The sequence below is a fragment of the Oryza sativa genome, chromosome 1, assembly GCF_034140825.1.
Source record: "Oryza sativa Japonica Group chromosome 1, ASM3414082v1".
NCBI lineage: Eukaryota > Viridiplantae > Streptophyta > Magnoliopsida > Poales > Poaceae > Oryza > Oryza sativa.
In genome coordinates, this window is record NC_089035.1 from 27,343,012 (window position 1) to 27,367,249 (window position 24,238).

General features: G+C 41.3%; 2 protein-coding genes across 3 annotated transcripts; both read right to left on the minus strand.

Annotated features, from left to right (window-relative positions):
- Positions 1-3,640: 3,640 nt before the first annotated feature.
- On the minus strand, positions 3,641-8,886 carry LOC4327161 (uncharacterized). Of its 2 annotated transcripts, none has more exons than XM_015794963.3 (5): positions 7,419-8,886; positions 5,030-5,160; positions 4,295-4,340; positions 4,047-4,187; positions 3,641-3,963 (listed from the first exon to the last, which is right to left on the minus strand). In XM_015794963.3, the coding sequence occupies exons 1-5, from the start codon at positions 8,359-8,361 to the stop codon at positions 3,893-3,895; spliced, it is 1,332 nt and encodes a 443-aa protein (XP_015650449.1). In that variant the 5' UTR covers positions 8,362-8,886; the 3' UTR covers positions 3,641-3,892. The 2 variants fall into 2 exon arrangements, with proteins under 2 accessions (XP_015650449.1, XP_015650442.1); XM_015794956.3 differs by having other exon boundaries at positions 4,295-4,346; positions 7,419-8,870.
- Positions 8,887-20,462: 11,576 nt separating this feature from the next.
- LOC4327162 (ubiquitin-conjugating enzyme E2 5A-like) lies at positions 20,463-23,871 on the minus strand. The gene is made up of 5 exons (NM_001406305.1): positions 23,691-23,871; positions 23,498-23,595; positions 21,827-21,954; positions 20,995-21,099; positions 20,463-20,885 (listed from the first exon to the last, which is right to left on the minus strand). Exons 2-5 carry the CDS (start codon positions 23,565-23,567, stop codon positions 20,745-20,747), a joined length of 444 nt encoding a protein of 147 aa, NP_001393234.1. The 5' UTR covers positions 23,568-23,595; positions 23,691-23,871; the 3' UTR covers positions 20,463-20,744.
- Positions 23,872-24,238: the final 367 nt, after the last annotated feature.

Below are 24,238 nucleotides of genomic sequence, written 5' to 3' on the forward strand. Positions count from 1 at the left end.
GACTGGACCGGTAAATCCCTGGAGTTTAATGGTTTTTCTTCTTCTTCTTTGAGTGATCGATGTTGAGCTTTAGGAAAAGAGAAGAAAATGGTCCTGCTCGTCTGTACAGGACCCCGGCTTTAACTATAATTGCGGTGTCGTCTCCCAGGGCACTGTGCATGTACTCCTCACCGATTAGCAGCTGAAACGATGTCGAGTGGATGCATGCATCAGTATCACGCGGTCAAATTTGGAGGTGAGGCCAGTGTTGGATCTCGTTTCAACCCCCCGGCATTTTGGCAGATTTTTGTTTTCTTCCGAAGGATATATACAACTTAGGAGTACTAAGCTTTAATTGATCTGAGTGTTTTGTGGAGAACTACTTGTTTTTTACTCCCTGTCCCAAAAAAAAATGTTAACTAAGATTAGATATGACATATTCTATTACAACGAATTTGAAATAAGGTATGTTCAAATTTATAGTACTAAGATGTGTCACATTCAATATTAGATTTGTTTTTTATGGGAAAAAAAAGGTAGATGAGAAGTAGTAGTACATGGTGAGTACTGTAATGTGATGAACTCCCTGTTAAAACATGTGTTAATACTATCATCAATTAATGTAGGGACCCGGATCTGTTGCACTTAACACTATAGCACTGCAACTTAAGCAGTCGCACTACAGTAGTCCAATCAAAATCTAAGGATCCAAGCGTCACCTAGCACGATAAGCAACATAGTATCTGCTCCTCGTCCTATAATATACCAATCTAGTATCAGATGGAACATTAGTCCTACCTATGTTCATTGTACTATGTAGTGTCCCATCTGGTACTAGGTTATTATATTTATTATGGGATTGAGAAAGTCCTCCATACGATACTATACTATAATTCTAGTATTGTACTTCTGGTAAATCTGAACCATTCACCTCTGAAATGGATGGATGAAATGGCACGCAAATGTGCAATCAATAACTTGTCGTTACAGGGTTAAACTCTTATACCTCTATTGTTATGAATTTAAAATTAATTAAAGGCTAAAGATTACAATGAAATACTCAAGATCAATTTTAATATTAGATTTTAAAATTTAAGTTTTAACTATGGCTAATAAGTTAATGAATAGACGATGAAACCACTCGAAAAACATGGTCTATTGTTACCATGGTGATGTTAGTCCCGTTCCAACGGGATCTTGCGATCCCGGTAAGACTGTAGCTGCTCGAGCGCTCCATCTTAGAGCTTCCCCAGCAACTCATCCAAATTTTATCCTCCATATTCTCATTAGGATGGTCGTCTAAAAAGATTCTCACTCCATATTTCTTTTCACTCTAATAGATCATCCATATTACATTCACCATTTTGTATCATCCTATATTTTACTAATATCTTTTAACCACCACACATTTTATATTAATTTCTCACTAACTCTTCCTCTCTTCTACTTCGTATAGACGGCGAGGATGAGGAGGGCTGATGGGTGTTTCGGGGGTGGTGTGGTGCGGTCGTTGGGTGGAGAAGCAGCACGACGGGAGGGGGAGGTGCGATAGAAGGCGTTGGCGGAGGTGGAAGTCGCGGGCGAAGGGGAGCGGCGGCGGAAGGCGGGAGCAGAGGGGGCGGTGGTGGAAGTCGTGGGCGGAGGGGAAATGCGGCGGTGGAAGTTGCGAGCAGAGGGAAGCGGCGTCGGAAGGCCGGCACAACACCGGGAAGGGACCGCTTCTTCTCCAACGACCTCCCCCAAATCTGGTTGGTGCCTCCTCTCTACCTCTCTCTCCAACTCTTACAAGTAATCCAGTCGGAGCCACACCTCATTCTCCCTTTCTTCCCATGTCTGCCGCTCCTCATCCTCCCTCTCCTTCTCTGCCTGTCACTAGCACAGATGCTGCGAGAGATTGAATCGGAACTTCGGATGGGGGCAGGAGCTGCGGCGGTTACGATAGGACGTGAGGAGAGAGGAAAGCTAAATTTGACGTTCCCCTCTCTTATTTAGTACACGCACTATTTTTGACATAGCCAATGGTGTATCCGATGAAGGCTGATTTTTTACCCCCCCTACGTTATTTTTGGGAAAAGTACAGACAAGGTCCCTCAACTTGTTAGCCAGATACAAAATCATCCCTCAACCGTAAAACCGGACATCCGGCGTCCCCCAACTTATAAAACCGGTCATAATAGGTCCCTCGGTGGTTTTCATCCTAGTTTTGTCCCACGTGGCGGCTGACTTAGCGTGGGACCCACGTGGACCCCACATGTCAGTAAGCCACATCAGCACCCTCTCTCTCTCTTTCTCTATTTCTCTCCTTCCTCTCGCTCTCTGCTCTTGCACAGGAGGTGGCACGCGCGGCCGAAGGGTGGTGCGGCCGGCGACGACGGCTCTCGGGTGGCGGCGCGCGGGCTCAGGGCGGTGCGAGATCGCCGGCCTCCCCATCCCCCTCGTGCGGTCGGCGATGGCGGCGCGCGGCTGCGGCCATCATAACTGACGCGGAGAGGAGGGCTGATGCGGCGGCGGCGGCGGCGGCGTCACCGACACGGTGGGGAAGAGGGTTGGCACGGCCGACGGGGAAGGAGAAGCGGAGAGGAGGAGCGGCGACGGAGCTAGAGCCACACGCGCGGCCGACGGAGGCGCGGGGAGGCCGGTGAGCTCCTCCCAAGTCCAAATCTGGCGGCGAGGCGGGAGGAACGCGGTGACGACGGCGGGGAGGCACAGGGAGGCCGGCGTCGGCGTCGAGGCGGGAGGAATGCGTCGGCGTTGGCTCAGAGGAGCAAGGCGGCGGTGAGGGGAGCAAGGTGGCGGCGTCAGCTTCCTCTCCGTGCTCGCCAATGAGAAGGAGCGGCGGGCGACCGTGGCGGCCAAGCTAGAGCCACACGCGCGGCCAGCGGAGGCGCGGGGAGGCCAGCGAGCTCGTCGACTGGGCGGTGGCGACGAGGCAGGAGGAACGTGTCGGCGTCAGCTTGGCGGTGGCGGCGAGGCGGGAGGAACGCGGCGACGACGGCGACGCCATGACGGCGCTCGAGGACCGAAGCCGCGACGCCCTCGACGGCTGCCACCCGCGCCCAGCTCCTTCCCCGGTGGCTGAGGCTGGGGGAGACGTCGACGCCGTCTTCCTCGGCTTCGTCTACAACCACGTGCCGCCACCGCCCTTCCCGCTGCCCGTCCCGTGCCTGTTTGTTGGGTGCCGCGACCACGCTGGGCTGCCACCGCCCTTCCCTTTTCCCGTGTTGCCGCCGCCGCGTCGCCGGTCGGCGGTCGTCAGACCTCCTCTCCCGCCTCACCCCGGCGACCTCCCCACCCGCCACCCGGCCCGCCCAGCCTGCCGAGAGGAGATAAGTGAGAGAGAGAGGAAGGGAGAGGAAAGATTGAGAGAGGTGATGACATGGCTTACTGACATGTTGGGCCCATGTGGGTCCCACGCTGAGTCAGCCGTCACGTGGGATAAAACCGGGGTCAAAACCGCCGAAGGATCTATTGTGACCGGTTTTGTAAGTTGGGGGACGCCGGATGTCCGGTTTTGTGGTTGAGGAATGATTTTGTATCTAGCTAACAAGTTGAGGGACCTTGCATGTATTTTTCCCGTTATTTTTCATATGGATGATACTCCCTCCGTCCCACAAAACATGACGTTTTAAGGTTAGCAGCCAAAATTAGCTGTTGTGCAAAATGACCAAATTGTCCCCATGATTTGATTAAGCTGTCATTTACAGCATTTGTACATGCATCCAGATTATTCTAGAGAAGTTTCCTGAAACCACAGCTCAGTGCCACGTGTTAACGAATTGGCGCCTTAGCCACACGGTTGATACAGGGCAAAACCATCATTAACATATTCAAAAATTTGAATCAACCATGAAGCTTGCTTTGCCGCCCAGGAGTGCCTCTTCATTTGCTAGTTCTGGCGCCCAAGAGTGCCTCTTCATATGCTAGAGGTCATGAAAGAGCCATCCATTTCATTCCATTTCATCAACCTACATATCCAACCAAACACTACACACATCCAATCCAAATGATCAGAGATCTAAATTTGCTACTGGAAGAGGAAGGAGAGGAAGGAGATCAAGGGGCTTTACCTGATCTCAATGAAGAAATTGATATGGAAGAAGATGGAAGACATGTTGTTATCCTTGGAGATAACCTTCTTGGAGTTGATGGCCAGGAACATGGAGGTTTTCTTGATCTCAACTTGCATCCTTTTGATCTCAACATGGTGGCTACAGAAGAAGAAGAAATGCAGCAAGGTAAGATTTCAATACTTTTGGAGAAGCACTGGTGCTATGGTTTTATAAAACCAATAAGATTTCAATAACTGAAGATCTACCTTGGCTTATTAGCTGGATAAAATTAGAGCACCAGTCCATCATAACCTGCAGCTGTGAACAGATGGTGTTAGCTTTGAGGTTAAGTGATTTACATAAACCACTTTCAAACAAATAACAGCAAAACTTGATCAGATCAATCTTTTTCAACATAAGGAAACATAATTCATTGAACACTCGCAGCAAAAATAATTCATTGAGCAATGAACTCATTTGATCAGTAATATCTCTAGGAATCTAAGAGGCCATTTGTGATATACAGCAGCTACACCATGCTTCACTTAATCATTTATATAGCAAGAATATATATAGTAGGTGGACAGCAGTACCATGCTTTACTCTTATTATTGACTTCAGTACTAGACTCTAAGGCCTGTTGGATTGCCTACAAGTTGTAGTAGAACTACATGTCAACAGACTTGTCTATCCTTATGGCTGTATTATTAAAATAACAATGTGTGCAGTGTCAAAAATAAATTTACACAGCTAAGCCTTGGAAAAGCATTCTCTGATTGCACATATATTTAAAGTGTGTAGGTATAGTGTGCATGGCAGATTTAAAAGTATACTAACCAACAAGTATTTGGATAGACAACGTGATGCACCATGTGGCGCACATCGTGCATGGGAGTGCACATGTAAATGAGGAACAAGAAGAAACTGAACTAGGTAAAATTCATGTTTTTTTTAGAAGTTTGAATAAATGTACGCATTCTTATTAACCCATATTAACTTACCATGTCAAACATTTTGTAGATGACCATGAAGCATTGCAATTTGAGCTGGAAGCCTTGGAGAATGATCTTCAAGACTACGGAGTGTACGCCGAAGCTGTCAATGTTGTCTTTGATGTAGAGGAGTTGCCCGACTCAGATGACGATCAAGAAGAACATGCAAATGAAAATGTGGCAAGTAAGTCAAAAGATTTGACAAACATACAAAGGCGAGGCATTTATCAATTGTTGCTTCAGAAAAGTAAAGATGGAAAATTAGAAAAACACACCACACGTTTAGTTGCTCAAGAGTTCCATGTTAGCATCCATACAGTCCAACGTATTTGGAAGAGAGCAAAGATTTGCCATGAACAGGGAATAGCAGTGAATGTTGATTCAAGGAAGCATGGAAACTCTGGGCGCAAGAAGGTCGAAATAGACTTGTCAGTTATTGCAGCTATTCCATTGCATCAAAGGAGAAATATTCGGTCACTAGCACAAGCCCTTGGTGTTCCCAAAAGCACATTACATAGGTGGTTCAAAGAAGGGCTGATACGACGTCACTCTAACTCGCTAAAGCCTTATTTGAAGGAAGCAAATAAAAAGGAAAGGCTGCAGTGGTGTGTTTCTATGCTAGATCCGCACACATTGCCAAACAACCCCAAGTTTATTGAAATGGAAAATATTATCCACATAGATGAGAAATGGTTCAATGCATCAAAGAAGGAGAAGACTTTCTACCTGTATCCGGATGAAGAGGAGCCATATTTCACAGTGCACAACAAGAACGCCATTGATAAAGTAATGTTCTTATCAGCAGTTGCGAAACCAAGGTATGATGATGAGGGTAATTGCACTTTTGATGGAAAGATAGGCATTTGGCCTTTTACTAGGAAGGTAAAATATCCTTCTTATTACAAATGTTGTTAATGTACATTTCTTTCTGATATTCATGGGCAAACATAACTAATTTCATATACTAACAGGAACCAGCCCGAAGGAGAAGTCGTAATAGAGAAAGGGGAACACTAGTAACCAAGCCAATAAAGGTTGATAGAGACACCATAAGATCATTCATGATCTCTAAAGTGCTGCCAGCTATTAGAGCATGTTGGCCTCGAGAAGATGCAAGAAAAACCATATGGATTCAGCAGGATAATGCTAGAACTCATCTACCTATCGATGATGCACAGTTTGGTGTGGCAGTAGCTCAATCCGGACTTGATATTCGCCTCGTGAATCAACCTCCAAATTCCCCGGATATGAATTGTCTAGATCTTGGATTCTTTGCTTCACTTCAGTCCTTAACACATAATAGGATATCTAGAAACATGGATGAGCTAATCGAGAATGTTCACAAGGAATACCGTGACTACAATCCTAATACTCTTAATAGGGTATTCCTTACACTACAAAGCTGCTACATTGAGGTCATGAGAGCTAACGGAGGGAATAGGTACAAGATCCCTCACATGAACAAGGAGAGGCTAGAGGCACTTGGCGTTTTGCCTAAAGCCCTTAGTTGTGATCGTGGACTATATGAGAGAGTCATGGAGTCTTTGGCTAACTAGTGGTGGCTATTTTGTGTTATATATGTAAATTGCTATCGCTATCTATGTAATTGTGGTTTGGAGAACTAACTGGTGTTATTTTGTGTTATGCGTGTAAATTGTTAGCGTCATCTGTCACTACGCCATCCGCTGGTTTTGGCAACAACCAATATGTATTGTCAACAGTCATCATATAATATGTGTTATATATGTATTTTCACTGTTCGTTCCATCCTTAACAGATACATCAATGGCTGACTATCATAAAATATTCCTAAACTATATGAATCATGAATCATGCATTTCGTTGTTATTATATAATGATACTTAGTTTACACAAGCATTTACTGCATGTTATCACAAAGAAAATATAATGTCGGTTCGATTGTGCACCAAATGCTTAGCATACTCAACTCGAAATTTTGCAATACTATATTTACAATCAAAATCTTGCAGCATAGACTACAAGAAGTTTTTTTTAGGTTCGAGGTGCAAGGAATACTGAGCTAAGTAAACAAATTCACCAAAGATGACACAAATAAGCTTTAAAAGGTCCTTATAATTAATTAGTTAATTACACATATTGATCAAGCATCTACTGCTTACATACTACGCAAAAGGGAGTGTGCACCAAACAGCCTTGGTAGTCATGCTAGTTCTTCATTTTTTACATATATGCAGAGATCAAAGCGGTTTAGCCAAAACAGGATTCCATCTCTAGCCTTGATCTCCTCATTATTAATGCAATACTAATATGTCTTACTCCTAGTGATATTAGTACTAATACTCCTAGATGGCATATCTTCCATGGCATTATTTGTGAGGTATGGTGAAGTACAGGGGAAGTAAAATCCGTAACATACTTTCGCGAATTTCAGCAAATTCGTCGACGCCCCCATCTCCGGCAGATACACCAACATCATCTTGTAGGCCAGCCACCTCCTCCCCACCGACCAGCTGTTCAATGCCATCCATGTGCTGCTCCTCCAAGTTGGCGAAGATGCCTTTCTCCGGCTTCTGCTCCAAGTTAAGGACGCCGCCACCACTTGCCTCATCCTCGGAGTCAGGGACGATGCAGCCTTCGGGTGGCAGCTCGGAGTCGTGGACGCCACCACTCGTCTCGTCCTCGGAGTCAGGGACGACGCAACCGTCGGGTGCCAGCTCGAAATCGTGGACGCAGCCACTTGCCTCGTCCTCGGAGTCAGGGACAACGCAGCCATTGGGTGGCAGCTCGGAGTCGTCGCCACCACTACTTGCCTCGTCCTCGGAGTCAGGAACAACGCAGCCATCGGGTGGCAGCTCGGAGTCGTCGACGCCACCACTTGCCTCATCCTCAGAGTCAGGGACGAAGCCGCCGTCGGGTGGCAAGTCGGAGTCAGGGACATCGTTACTTGCCTCGTCCTGGGAGACATGGACAAATCCACTGTCCGGTGGTAGCTCCGAGTTGTCGATGCCGCCACACGCCTGGTCCTCCGACTCAGGGACGAAGCAACCGCCGGGGTGCCACTCCGCATCAGACAAGTATCCACATGCATGCTGGTCCTCGGTGAGTAACTGGACGCCGTCGGCGCCGAGCACCCCACCACCATGGCGCTCCTCGGTGAGTACCTGGACGCCGTCGGCACCAAGCACCCCACCACCACGGCCACCATGGCGCCTACATCCACCTCGCCTTGCTCCACTTGCCTGTTGTGCTTCAATGTTCAGTTCCGCCACCCTCCGCTTGGGTGCGGCCCTTCTAACCAGCCGAGCCGTTTCCTCCAAAGCCGCGACGGGCAGTGAATCGACGCGCGCCGGCCGCACCATTGCCACGCGCCCACGCCGACTGTTGAGGGGAGAGGCGAGGTGAGGAGGTTAGGGATTGGGGATTGAAGTTGAGTGCAACATAGGAACCGGATTGAGGTGGGAGAGAGTGAGGATCAGGGTTGGGGGTGACGGAGGAACCGAATCAGGTAGGGAAAGATTGGGGATCGGCGATGGTTGGGGGCGATGGAGATTGGGGATCGGCGCTGGTTGAGGACGACGGAGAGCGATGGATGGGGGCGACTAGAGAGAGGATAAGATCGGAGTAGTACTAGCGCAACAAATAAAAACGCACTTCTTTTTTCTGGTTCACCTCCACGTATACGGAGGGGCCCACCACTTCTCTCTCGACGACATTTTTTCTGGGACAATCCAGGGGCGGTGAAACGGCAGGTTTTGTGGGACGGAGGGAGTAGGATGGAGCATCCACTGGGGTGCTGATATTGGGCTTCGGGCCTTACGTACGGACCAAAGACATGACCTAAGCATGGCCCACTGTCAGCCATTCAGGCCTGCCACCTCGAGCCCGGTTAGACTAGCCCCGACCCCGATGTGGTAACCTCAGATTTCCCTCGTGTTGGTGGTCACCTCAAGCGATGGAATTACGTGTGCAGCCAGCAGCAGGGCAGCTTTACGGTGCTCTCCCCTCTGCGCTCTTGCCACCCGTGAGCGAGGGAGCGGTTGATTGATTTCCGTTATCTCGGTCCGGGGCTACGGCCTCGCCGAGTGGCTGGCTCTGTGTGACCGCGCGCGCGCCTTGGAAAAGGATGAAAAGAACTGTGCGCAGCAGCAGACAGGGCGCGGAAGAGATACTCTAGGCAGATAGCACAGCGCACGGCAGGGCAGAGCAGGAGGAGGATATAGCATCGGGGGTCCCGGCGCGCCGTATCGGAATGGCAGGCAGCGGGCAGCGGCAGTATCCCGAGCGCAGCGGCGCGGGCGACGACGAGACCACCGCGTCACGCGTGAGCGTTGCGGATTTGTTGGGATTGGTCGATGTTTTGGATGCATTTCGGGGGCGGTGCGTGTGCTGCTCCTGTATGTGGCCAACCAACGCACCGCGCGAGAGCGCGTCCTGTTCCGTTTGCTGCGGCCTCGTCGTCTCTTGTCGGGACCGACTCGGGCGCCGCGATAGCCGCTTCCTGTTGCACAACCTGCACGCTGCTCTCTCTCTCCCTCTCTCTCTCTCTCGAATATTTTTTTTCTCCCTGCCCTTGTTGGGATCGTTAACACTTCGAACCCCGTTTTCTTCTCAAATTGGGCTCGGTGCAAGTACTGGAGACTCGAAAGCCTTAAGCTCCTGCGAGTGTGTGGCTTCATCAGTTTCTAACCGAACCCAACCTACCAGAAAGAACTCTTCTAAAGCACTGAGATCCAAACTCACAAAATAGCCTAAGTTTAACTGGTTAAGCTAATATAAACCCTGCGATCCAAACGCAAAGCAGGGGGCATGCGGGCAGCAGGCAAGTCCACCAACCGAAGTACCAACCCCCGTGGAATGGATAGACCGATCGATCGGCGTGCGCCACCACCATACACTGATGCACACCGCTGCAAGCGGCAGTGAAAGCTGCAGCGGAGGCGTGCACGGCCAACCACGTGAGCGCTGAATGATTACGGGCTCATTTTTGGGATGCCGCAACCACCAACAGCTCCTGTGCCGCCGGTATTATTGCGCAGGCACAGCACATCATCCGCTCCGCAACAAGGCTGCTCCGCAGCAGCAGCCTCTGCACCTGCACTACGTCTGCGTCTCTCAAAGTCGCCAAAAGCCGAGACTGCCAGATCAAAGTACCGGCAGTACCACGACTCGGTCTTGCATTTCACATCCTATATATGGCGATAGGCTCATGAACTGGAAACAGGCACATGCACGCGTGGAAGTGAGGGGGTCAAACTGTGCCTCGCCTGCACGACGGCACGAGCAACGTTCGGTGGAAAGAGGTGAAAGGATCAAAGGACGTCTACTGATACTCTGATAGCATGGTAGATTTGGCATCTGCTCCATTCAAGTCGGCCTTGATTCTTCGTTCCATATCTGACATCCCGGGTTTAGTACGGATAGCAAGAAAAAGTTCAGAAAAGAATTTACGAGGGAAAAAAAATCCCACGCGAGACACACCGTTCGGTGAAAGGGAATGGAAGACAAAAGCCTGATCAAATTCTCTCTTTTCGTGCTTTGTAGTCGTAGTAACTTTGGACTGTACGGCCAATGAGCGTCTACTTTGGTGAAGTTTGTAAGAGTAAACTGTGCACGGCTAGAGCAGAACTACTGTAAAAAAATTGCACGCATATACTTCACCCCTGTGCAGAAGACACCGAGCATCTCACTGTATACCCCACTGGATTTACAGCTAAACTTCTGATAACCTCACCTACTTTCTTGAACAAAACCACAGCTTTAGTTGTTTTCGGACCTAGTGCATGCATCCTCCTCCCTCACTTCACAGCAAAGCAAACCGCTGCTGCTAGTACACCAATAATCATTTAACACTGGTAAAAGATCTCATCGTCAAATGACTATGGCCGTCTACATCTGCAAACACTGAGAGAGAAAAGATCTCAAAGGAGAAAGCAGTTTAAGCCTCTAGTTAACGACGATTCAAGGACCACAATGCTGCAAACACTGCCAGGATTCAATTCAAGGAACCATTGCATTTGGAAGCACTGACTTGTTGGCAAGTTGCAACATTATCTGCAGGGGCGGAGCTAGTTAGGGGAGGAGAGGGAGGGGGGAAGGAGGGGGGGGGGGTGCCCATGAACAGGTCAAGAAATTCTTTTAGCTATAGTTTAATTAATTTCATCATATATGCACCCCCTTAATTTAAACTTGAGAAAATCTGAAAATCCCTTGTATACCCCTGCAATCTTAGCTAATCCTTCTATGCCTCTGAATTTTGCTTACTTTCTTGTATGTCTTCAAAATTTGATTTTGATCCCTTTCATACCCCTTTCGTCAGTTGACCATTAGTTGACCATCAAATTTCTATAAAAATAATCATTTTACCCTTTGGATGAACATAGAAAATTATGAATTATATTATTGAAAATATAAAAGTTTGTTGCATGAGACTGTTATAATTATGAGTTTGTTCTGCGTGACAATTTATTTTTAGATAATGAAATAAAAAATATGTATTTATTTTTATTTTTTATAAAGTCATAAAAAATGAGGAGTATTAGAACTACCGATGCTCACGATATTTTTCTATGAATGCTCCCGATAAAAAAAACACTGCCCTATTAAAAGTTCAAATAAAAATTTTAATTTATTACATTTGTTTTATTTTCCAAATTTATGTCAAAATTTTCTGAACTAATTATTTAGTCTCTTTAGTTTCATAAAATGCATGCACTCAAACAAATTTTCAATTGTTTTTCAACGTTATTCAAACATAAATCATCAAGGGCATAAAAGACATTTGCAACCAAACTTAACCATGGAATAAAGGAAAATGTAACGGCAGGAGCATAGAAGGGATCAAGTTGAAATTTCAGGGGTATAGAAGGGATCGGGCAAATTTCAAGGGTATGAAAGGGATTGAGTGAGTTTTCAAAGGTATACAGGGAATTTACTCTTTAAATTTAAGCACTCATATCAGCCTTCTTACTCTAAAGTAGAGTAAAGCAAGCGAGTGGCATCCCTCTCTATTTTGTTTTAGCTCACTTCCAAGGATATACAGGGAATTTACTCTTTAAACTTAGGCACTCATATCAGCCTTCTTACTCTAAAGTAGAGTAAAACAAGCGAGTGGCATCCCTCTTCATTTTATTTTAGCTCATCTCCTGATTATCTAACCGAAAAAGCACCCCAACACCAGTTTGATACTGTTCGAAATCACTGCAACGAGTGGGTGACACAATACAGCAACACCATAGTGCACCGCAAAGCAAATTTTGGTTCGAAATTTCCGAAATCCTCTCCCCCCCCCCCCCCACCGGTATGCTCAAATCTCGCCTAAAATTTTCGGTTTTTTGTAACTTTTTTTTGTGAATTTGGTCAAATTTTATTCAAATTCATTCAGATTTTCAAATAATTTCGGCCAGAAATTTCCGTAATTTCGGTGACCCCGGCATATAAAATCCAATTTCGAAATTTCAAACCCTGAGGAGACACGCCCGTTGGTAATGTTGTTACAGCATCGACATGTTCATCGAAATCTGAGGTGCTACATTGCATACCTCTGAGTCCAGGTCATTGCCTTGTTTCGTACTTGTACGTGTGGGCGATTTCAGGGACCAGAGGATCATCAGGGTTCGGATCAGTCAGTACAGAGCAAATTGACAGCAACACCTGAAAGCAAACAGAGAGCACATGTTTGTCGGATTTGTTCAGCCCAACTGGAGGAACCAAGCAATCGTCTTGCAAAAGGAAAATAGCATTACACGAGAGAGGCAACCTTGGAAATGGTTAGTGCTGTGAAGAAACCATAGCAAGTAACCATCGAGGCATCGACACTGCTGAGGTCTCGCTGATATGAGTAGTGGTGCACGGCTGCGAAGTCACGGGTAGAAGGGAATGGGGAAGAGGAGAACGAAAGGGCAAACAAACGAATGGGCCTGGTTCTATGGGCTTAAAGTGTGCATTGCCGACAAGCATGCACGACTTAGTTTTTCCGGTTTTGTTTTGCCACGCCAATCTATCTATCTATTATATTGCTAAAACAACTTTGAAAGGAGGTATCATATTCATCGTGGGGGCTACAAATTCCCACATTAATCGAAGAAAAGGAAAAGAAGAGTCCAAGTAGAAATATAATTTAAAAATAACTGAAATTCGGAATTAAAAATAAGCAATATAGAAAAAATGCACGTGCGTTGCAACAGGTAAAGACGGTTTTTTCAGTGATATATCAAGAGAATAAGTGGTAAGCAATAAATAAATTAAAATATTAGGATCACTATACATTATAATTGAAAATGTTAATGAAAATTCTAACATTGGGATCGCTATATATAGATTATAATTAAAAAAGGTAATGAATTTTTTTTCTTGGTTTTTGGCCGAAAGCATTTCTTTCTTTTCAAACGTAGGCTAGTCCACTACCTCCTTCGACCCACAAATGGAGCTGTAAGCCCAGCTCGCACCGTATCGTCCACTATCATCTTCAACCTTCCAAACATAGTCACGTGCTAGTACGGTTGCCTGTCACCCAAAATTGGTTGCGGACTTTTAATCTACTCAATACTCTTTCTGTTTTTCCAAAAATCAGAGCGTAAAACCTGGGATAAAAATGACCGGGGAAGATGGCCGTCATCATCGGTAACGGTTAAACGAAGATTAGATCTGGCAAATTAAAGCCGAATCGAAAGGGAAAATCATAAAGAAAATGATGAGGGAGGAGTAGGGAATCGATTTTTGCAATCAAATTGGAGGAGAAAACGCACTATTGATATGGCGGCGGTGGGAGGCATGCGGCGAACGGATCGGATTAAAAATCCGGATGAGTAAAACAAAAGGCACACGGGATAAAAAATGGCGACAAAAAAATGACGAAAAAACTGAGTAAATTGCACCCACATTGCAACAACTTGGTAGGTGGGGTGCAATTTGGTGCAATAACTTGAGAAATGAGCATTATAGTGCAACAACTTAGCAGAAATATGCAATTTAGTATAATAACTTTAGACCATATAAATAAAGTAGGTACGATTTTGATACAATAAATTAAGAAGTTATGTGACAACTTAATTATTTGGAGCATTTTTTATATAAATTTAATTTTTTAAGTATTTATTTTGACAATATAGTAGCGTGGATTTGTATAAGCATATTTATATTTTTATCCTAATAACTAATAACTAAAAGTTAATAAAACTGGATGTAGGAATTATTACATTTTGGTTGATATTTGAGAAGGTGAAGAAAACAAAAAATTCTTAAAGGTAATTGGATGCAAATTTTATGTGCACTATAATTCTTAAAGATTAAGTTCAATATTATAAGGTAATATCTGATTGATATTTGAGAAGGTGAAGAAAACAAAAAATTCTTAAAGGTAATTGGATGCAAATTTTATGTGCAGTATAATTCTTAAAGATTAAGTTCAATATTATAAGGTAATATCCGTAGGAATACTGTGTAATGGCATATTAACATCGTGAAAAAAACTCACCTAGCATATGCTTCGCCAAGTTGATGCACCAAAATACTAAATTGTTAAGTTCTTGTACTAGAATGCACCCACTTGTCAAGTTGTTGTACTCGGACGTCCAATTCTCAAGTTCTTGCACTATATCGTTGTTATACCGTGGGTGCAATTTACTAAAAAAACAAAAGCGCCCGGGAGGCGCGCAGTGAACACATCGGAATAAAAAAAAGACGAAAATAACCAAAAGCCTTAGCGTGTGGGCAAAAAAAAAAGTCTTTCGCGTGCAAAACAAAGTCGGGAAAAAACCGGTGAAAAAAACCAAACGGACTTTTTTCTTTTTTTTTTACTGGCAAGATTTTTTTTCTTTTTTTTTCGAGAGACAAACAATTTTTATTACGACGACATATGTTTTTACCGACTAGAGAAGCTTTTTTTATCACTTTTTAGTTGGACTTTTTCTTTTCTTTTTTCACCTTTTTGAGTCGGATTTTTTTATTTCTTTTTTTACAGTCGGACTTCTTCTTTTCTTTTCTTTTTTACCTTTTTAAGTTGGACTTTTTATTTCTGTTTTACTAACAAAGAAAATTTCTTGTTCTTTTTAAGTAGAGATAGAGATTAGTACCGAAACATAAAATTAAAACCGATTCATACACGAATGTACCGGTAAAAACATCTTTTTTTTATAATAGTAGAGATAGAGATGTACTTTCAGTCAATAAATAGTAGAGACATAGATTGAAAGAAGAGTCCATATAAAACCCAATACAAGATTAATCAAAATTCAGAAAAAAATAAAATAAAATCCGATATTATATATATATATATATAAAGAAGATTCCAAGTAGGAATACAATTTAAAAATAACTGAAATTCGGAATTAAAAATAAGAAATATTGAAAGAGAGTCCTTATAATAACCCAATACGATATTAATTAAAATTTAGAATAAAAATAAAATAAAATACAAAATCAGAAAAAAAAAGAACAGTTCATGTAGGAATATAATTTGAAAATAACTAAAATTCGAAATTAAAGTTAAGCAATATTGAAACAAGAGTCCATATAAGAAACAAATATGATATTAATTAAAATTCAAAATAAAAAATAAAATAAAATAAAAAAACAGAAAAAAATAAAAAACAGAGTTCATGTTGGAATAAAATTTTTAAACAATTTAAATTGGAAATAAAATTAAGAAATATCAAAAGAATAGTCTATATAGAACACAATACGATATTAATTAAAATTCGAAATAAAAAATAAAATAAATTCAGAAAATAGAAAAATAAACATAAGAGCTCAAGTAGAATAAAATTTATAAATAACTAAAATTTGTAATAAAAAAATAAATACTATTGAAATAAGAGAATCTAGAACACATGACAAGATTAATTGAAGTTCAAAAATAACAAATAAAATAAATTTTAAAAATAGAAAAATAATTATAAGAGTTCAAGTAGGAATATAATTTATGAATTAAAAATATCGGAATGAAAGATATGCAATTTTCAAAAAAAAAAGTCAATCTAGAACACAACGATGACAAATGACAATAAAGAGGGAAGAAGCAATAAGCCTATAAAGGAGTAGAGTACTAGTGGTTGATGGGATATCTAAAAACTATAATCAAAACCCCAAATAGAATCCCAATGATGATTAAGAGGAGTGACAATGGGTATGTCGTTAAGCAGCTTGGTCACGACGGTTGGCGGGACTTATCGAGCGTAAAAATAAACCCCAATGATAATCATGTTTGATTTTTAAAATCTCAATAACAATAAGGAGGGGAGGCAGCAGGCAGGCTGTAGAGGAATATAGTGGCGAAGCCACTAACAATTTGGCGAGACATATAGAAAGTAAAAAAACAAAAACAATAATTATGTTCGATTTTTAAAATCGAATGACAATAAAGGGAGGTGGCAGCGGACGGTCCATAGAGTAGTAAATTGGCGATGTTTGACGATACTTCTAAAAAATTATGAAAACGAAACCCAACAAAACAATGAGCTCGAAAAACTATAAGGCCTAATTTTTAAAGTTCTAAAGAGAATGAATAGAATTAGTGGTAGATCGAGTAAGAAAATAAAAAGGTGACAAATGAGCAAGGGTAGTGAGTGACGTGGCTTTTAAAAACTATAAAATTATGGGATGTTTATGTGCTCTAAAAAAAGTTGCACGAAAATTAAAGATCATCAGTAGCTGAGATTAAAAATAGGATTAGCACTTAATCAAGGGTATTTTAGTACACCGATATTGGGCCTATATCCAGCCCACTCCAACTCCATCGATAGCACGATATTCCTCCAGAGCCGTTCCTTCTCCAACCACGATTCCTCTGCCCTCTTCTTCCCTGGCAACTCCATCGCCGCCACTACGAATATGAAGTGATGATCGTAGCTTGTTGTAACCATACGTGAATATATACATGTAGGAAGAGCTATAAAAAATAGGATAGTTAGTTCATGTTAGTTAGATGTGCGTTCAAAATTTAAGAGATTTTGCAACAACCAAAACAATTACACATGCAGTTCTATTGGGATAAAATTCTCTGCGGTGCGTCCCCGATCCGATGTCCTGCTACCGCCAAGCCCTTCCTTTGCAGCTATAGCCAAGCCCTTCCTTTGGAGCCGAGCCCTTCCTTTGGAGCTACAGCCAAGCCCTTCGGAGCCGAGCCGATGTGTTTTTTAAAGTATGACAGTAACAAAGCCATTGGTATTATGAGGAAGAAGAGGGCATATGATTATTTTTTAAAAGTTTTAGTTTTGACTTATATTTTAATCGACGCGGTGCAAACAGACAAGATGAATAGGAGATTGAAACAAAATAGGTAATCGGTTTGATGACTGTCTCGAGATTTTTTAAGCCACAACTCAACGATACAAACTTATTAAAGAAAACAATTGAGTTTTCTAATCCACATATTAATAAAAAAAAATATTTGTTTTCATACATAATTAATTGTATATATAAGCAATTCAGCTTCTTAGTCTAATTATTTCAATTATTTATATAGTAATCAAAATAAAGATGTTGTTGAGCATAATAGATCACATCATTCCAGATGGGTGCATAAACTGTTAAAAATATCTTTTTTTAATCTTATTTAATTAGATTGTGATGAATTATATTTAAAATTAAACCTAAAACTAAAGGTTGCTACAACTAGTTCAGTCGTATAGAAAAAAATGAAACATATTTAGCTGTCAAAATTAGATCTAAAGAGTATTATCTAAGACAAAAGATTGAATCGTATAATATAAGTATTCAGACTTTTATTAATTGTAGAGATACTATGTTTAAGCTGCTATATAACATTTTGTTCATTACATTGCAAATGTTGGACTAAGGTAATCTTAGAGCTGACTTTTTGCAATAATCGGAAGGTGGGCTAAGTTAATTTTAGAGCTAACTTTTTGTAATCATCGAGGCTATGGAAAATGAAATTTATTGTTTAAAAACACATAAGAAAGTAACATTAAGGTAAGCAACTTTGCTATAACCCAATATTTTTGGACCGACTTGAAGATTTAGAAAACTTTTGTACTTTTTTTCAAACAAATAGTAATGGCAAAATAAGTACTTGGATTTGGGATGAATCTTTGGCAAGCAAATACCCTATAATTTACATCTCTATGATCAAATAAGCTTATTAGAAGCTCTCTCCTAGTTACATATGCTTCTATGCTCATTTGGGTATGTAAGTTCAGTTGATGAATCTAGAGTGTTTTCTTCTGATCATTGACTGTACCGTTTATATCATCTATTTATATATTAAAAGTTCATTAAACTTCATTCCTACAAACACTCTTCAACTGCCAAATGGCACTCATACATAAGCTCCTAAGTTGTCAGGTGGCACTCTAATAAATTAGAAAAAAATCCTATAAATTCTAAAAAAAAAAAAGAACCGTTGGATTTTATTAAATCTCATGGATCCATTATTTACAACCATTAGACCTATCTTACGAAAAAAAATCTAGCTCTCAACCCAGCCCCACCCTAAGCTGTAGGGGCAGACGTACATATGTACTTTGTACCCTCCTATTCACATCATCATCTTTTTCCTCCGATTCCTCCCTGTGGTAAAAACACCATCTCCCCGAAGGTAGCATGACAAAGACATGATCTATACTCTATACTTAACATAAGCCAACAGGGAAAAAAAAAAGGATTGTGACATATGTTAGGGGGATGTCGATACTCCAGCAAAATTTTTGTAAAAGAAATTTAAGCAACTACAGCATCTAAATCATATAGGAATTTTTTTATCCGTTTATGTTGTTTAGATTATTTATGACTAAATTTACAATTAGAGACATATATTAATTATAATTAACCTTTCAAAGGAAATATGTAACTGTTGGGGCCATATTTTCTAACTTTGCATGTCATTCGAGCAATTATAAAAATTACGAAAAAAATAACTATATAGATTTTGTCATCGTACTTGACATCACAATAATTAATTAGATCTACAATGATAAAAATATTCATGTTTCTTATTGTAGGAAAAGATAAGTATTAATCAATCAATAATTTTTTTATTCTATTTGTAGTTAATAAGTGTAATAGTTATTACAACCCCTTAAACATGTAAAAATCTTACAATTATATGCACACATACTATCTCCCGTTCGACAATTCCCTTCCCTCCTCTCCTTGTTAATTTCTTCCTCTCCTAACTTTGAATTAACAGTCTAATAAAAAACAATATATCAATAACTATAAAGCTAAATGATTATAATTCTTAAGTTATCTCCAAGTTTTGTTTGTTTGAACTGTTGTTTTATGTATAATTAAATAAATAATTTGAGACCTATATTACCATGTTTCACTATATAAAAATAAAAATACATCATTTCAAAACCCCTATCCTTTGCATGGCAACCAAATAGCAACAAGAATGAAACATGAAAAACATAGACGATAACTATTACATCATCTTAATCATTCTACATCCTCTATAGAGCTCTGGTCATCACATGTTACGTCTTAAATTTATTTTTTAAAAAAATTAGAAGCTACAGGCCATCGATTTCCTTTTAAATCGGTGAATCCATTATTTTCAACCATTAGATCTACTTTTAGAAAAATCTTAAGCCGTCATGTGTTACATCATAAAAATTAGAAAAAATATATTAGAAGTTCAGAGAAAAACAATCAAAACATCGGATCATCAGTTTTTACTTAAATCATTTAGAAGAGAATAGAAAAACAAACTTCCCTCCACCTTGCCCTCCTCCTCACATATGCACAGCTGATCAACTTTAGTTACCTTGCTGATCAACTCCAATCAGACCGATCGACATCGATTCGAGAAACTTTTAATTCCGCTAAAAGTTTTGATTTTTAGGTACTACAACTATTCACCCCCCCTCCCGGGTTGGCTTAGTTCTTGCTGTTCGATCCTACAGTTTCAGCCTCTCTTCAGATATGCTTGAGAATTAACTACTCCCTCTGTTTCACAATGTAAGTCATTCTAGCATTTCTCATATTCATATTGATATTAATGAATCTAAACATATATATCTATCTAGATTCATTAACATCAATATGAATATAAGAAATGCTAGAATAACTTACATTGTGAAACGGAGGAAGTAGTCAATACCTTGATAGACAGACATCTCCTGTACATTTTGGTTGACCGGGTTGTGTTTGGTGAAACATTTTGCCATAGAGAGAACACAGGCTCAAAGTTTATGTGTAGTACTTATGGCTCCATCGATAGGAAGCATAGCACTTAAGGCCATGAACAAGGAGTGCTAGCTCCGTGTTCTTCCTCCTCACTTTGAACGTCAACATACTGGAGTGGGCTTATACTTTCAGAATCAATGCTTGCTCAAGTTGACATCTGTGTAATTTGAATGTAGATGCGCAAACTATCGTCAGTGCGAGGTTATGTGGCTATTCCATTGGACATCTGTGTAAGCTGTTTAGTTATTATCAGTAGCGTGTTCAATCCATTCAACGTATGCAAAAAGCAAAAGGGAACAAGAAAAAAAAGTCAATCGAGCTATGAACTTGGTTATTTGCATCTTGGAGGGCCAAGATTCAAGGAACCACTGCATTTGGAAGCACTGACTTGTTGGCAAGTTGCAAACATTATCTGACCGAAAAAAACCACCAGTTTGATACTATTCGAAATCACTGCAATGAGTGAGTGACACAATGGAGCAACACCAAGAGTGCACTGCAAAGCCGGTTTTGATCCTTACACCACACAAGGCGAGAGGGAGACACACCCGTTGATAATGTTGTTACAACATCGACATGTCCATCGATATCTGAGGTGCTACATGGCGTACCTCTGAGTCCAGGTCCTTGCTGTGTTCTCGTACTTGTGCCTATCTGTCTTGTACATGTGGGCGATCTCAGGGACCAGAGGATCATCAGGGTTCGGATCAGTCAGCAGGGAACAGATTGACAGCAACACCTGAAAGCAAGCAGAGAGCACATGTTTTTGCGGGATTCGTTCAGCCCAACTGCGAGAGACCAAGCAACCGCCTCGCAAAAGGAAAATAGCGTTAAGCGAGAAAGGAAACCTTGGAAATGGTTAGTGCTGGGCTCCATTGGTCCTTAAGGATGTCAAGGCAAATGCTCCCGTTGCTGTTGATGTTTGGATGGAAAACCTTGGTGCGAAACGCCACCTGCATATTGCATATCATAGACGTCACATTCTTCAGTCAGTCTCGGTGCTGTTGTAAAGCTATAGAACTTAATGGATATTCAGACTGAAAACCAGAAACCATAAGAATTTATAATTGAAGTGATATTCTTTCAGAATGAAGTAAAAGAACACCTTAGTGATAAGTGAGAAGACAATCACTACCAAACCATTATTCGGTTATATAGCACAGTCCAGGAAACAACTTTGTTATATACTACAAAGATTCGAGAACACTGGCAACATAACTGAATTAGCATTATTAGACAGCAGCTATGCTTTCACTTTTGCATGACTACAGCCGTAACTTGCAATATTTATCCACCTTGATTTCCCAAAATTTGATCTTCAAGAATCAGGTTCATAAGTGGCTTTGATTTTAAGTTCATTCTAAAGTCTAAACCTGTATGTTTTCAACAAGTTAGTTACTGGCATGACATGCCACCAGTTGCTCTTGTGCACAACTTCAGCATGAACTTTATAATTTATACCACGTTCTCAATCCCTTGAATGCTTTAGAATAGAATAAAAAATATGAATAAAGCACCAATTCAATCAACCACAAATTATAGCATCTGCCAGAGTTCTATTTTTATATGTGAAATGAGCAGAGGAATAGGGTTACAGTTTTACAAAACAGCAGTAAGAAGATATATATGACTAGGAATAGTGGACAGATAAAAAGGGAGTGATAAGTCACTGCCAAGTACCTTGGGTGGTTTGAAGGGATAATCAGGAGGGAAGTGGATGGTAACTAGGAAAACTCCACCAGCATATGGGCTATCAGATGGACCCATTATCGTTGCCTGCCAGTGGAACATGTCTTCACCAACAGGACCTGTCAAATAGTAATAAATCATCACTGTTAAGAAATGTGGCTAGGTGCAGTCCTAGGCTACTATCCATTGCCTGATAACCATATCATATTATGGGCATATGGTCTAGCTCTACAGCTTTGATTAGAGATGAAATTGCATGATAAATAAGGGTATTGAAACAGGGTCAAACAAAACAGAAGTAGGCTGAAGGACAAAAGACAAGTATCCATTGTTATGTGCACAGTTAAGCTCAGGTTGGTTTTTCTTGACCCCAAGGAAAATTGGAAGACATTCCTTTGACAAAATAACAGTATGTTACCATTTTCGCTTAATGGTATACAACTAGACAACATGAAATTGTCACTTCTTACAGGTATGGACAGGGTGAGCTCCAAGCTCAAAGGACCAAACTTATTCTAGCCACACTAAATAGTACTTATGTTTCCAATGTGTAAGCGTGGCCGCCATGGCACATGCGATCCAACTAGTTGAACGAAGTTTAAAGTGCAAGAGTGAAGGCCACCTGTCCATAAGGCGAAGAAAGTTCATACAAGTAGTCTAACAAATTAAGTTTATTCTATTGAATATTTTGGGCCCTGCTATAAATTTTAAAAACTAGTAGAACCACTACAAAAGATAAAAGCATATGAACTGACCAATGGACAGGATGACAGGTCTGACAGATCCTGGGTTCTAGAAACAAAGATGCAGCATGGATGCAGTTGTTTTGGTATAAAAGTTCTCCTGGATCATTGGAAACAAAGATGAAGAATAACAACTAGACAACCAACTAGTTTTCTCTCGAATAAGGCAAGCTAATCACTTTTCTATACTGAACTACATTTCCATTGTTTTATGCTATATTAGTAAATGATGAGCTAAATTAGAAGGAATAGTCCGATTTGATACTCATGGTATTTATAGTACCACACCAGCAACTCCTTTGACAAAGCACTTGACAGGTAACATTTACATTTCAGAATACAAATCGCACAGCACCCTATATGCAATATTCAGCTCAGTTAATTGACACTTCTTGAGCATACTTGGATGGTGAGATTTAGTTTGTAAAGTAGACTAAATCACAACAATAACAACAACACCAGCCTATATCCGCCATGGAAAGGGAAGTAATTCTACCAGAATTCATCAGGGCAAATATAGTATCCCTGTCAATCATAATAGCATAAACTAATCCCTGCATGAGTACGTTCAGACAAACTCTGCCGTATTAATCTTAATCGATATATATATAAAACCTCCATCCGTAATCTTCATAAGATGAAAACTCTAATCATACAGTGATCTGTCTTTCCCCTCTTTTGCTGGGGCAAAGCTGAGTACAGAGAGTTACTCCAGATACTGCTAAGCTAAGCCCCTTTGATGTATATGACAAATTGGAGAGCAATTTTCCATTGCTATTCTACGGCAAAGCAGCAAGCACGTGGACAAAGAAGTCATTCAGAAGCACATGTACAAAAATCTGACTCCTGTGCAAGATGTATGGCCTAGAACTGCAAAATCCACGCCCAAAAGAAGCAAGCAAAAGAAAGAAAGCAAGACCTGCACTGCATGATGTAGGGGGATCCTTCTGCAGATCCTTGAGCTCCTTCTGTATCCTCTTTGACGCCATCCCCAATTCCCCCTTGCTTTTCCTCTTCCTATCTCCAACAACAAGAAGAACAATCAAACCACAAATCAAGCATCATCAAAGCTTAATCAGTGCAAATTAGAGAGCACTCGCAGGAAAACAAACCTGTCTAACGGAGAGATTTCACTTCTTTTCTTGCCTCGCCTCTAGCTGCTCTTCCTCCTTGCAAGAATCAATAATGGAGTTGGGGGAAAGGAACCAAGAGGAAGGAGGGGTATATATGTCAAAGAACTCCCCCCACTTGCTACCACAGGTTTGCGTGCTGGTTTTGTTTATTCCTTTCACCAAATCATCGGTTCCTGGGGGCCTTTACTTTAGTGATGCCATGGCTGATCAACAACGGCAGGTGAAAGCGGAATGGTATCGATCAAATCAAAATCAAATGCCATCCACTAACTCCCCCTTTCATATTAGTGGCTGCTCATGAACAGAACAATTATTCTCCTCTTTTTCTTTTTCCTTCTCTTCTTAAATAAAAAATTCGATTTGATTTGAGATGGAGATGCAGGTAGTAGAGATGTATGCATTGTACCTGACTGTATAGCATTCCGAGCATTGAAATTGACGTCAAAAACGGTAGTGGTTGACCGGTTAGCCGGCCGCGTTTTTCATCGTGGTGATCAAAAAAATAAAAGCGTTGAAATGGCTTGCTG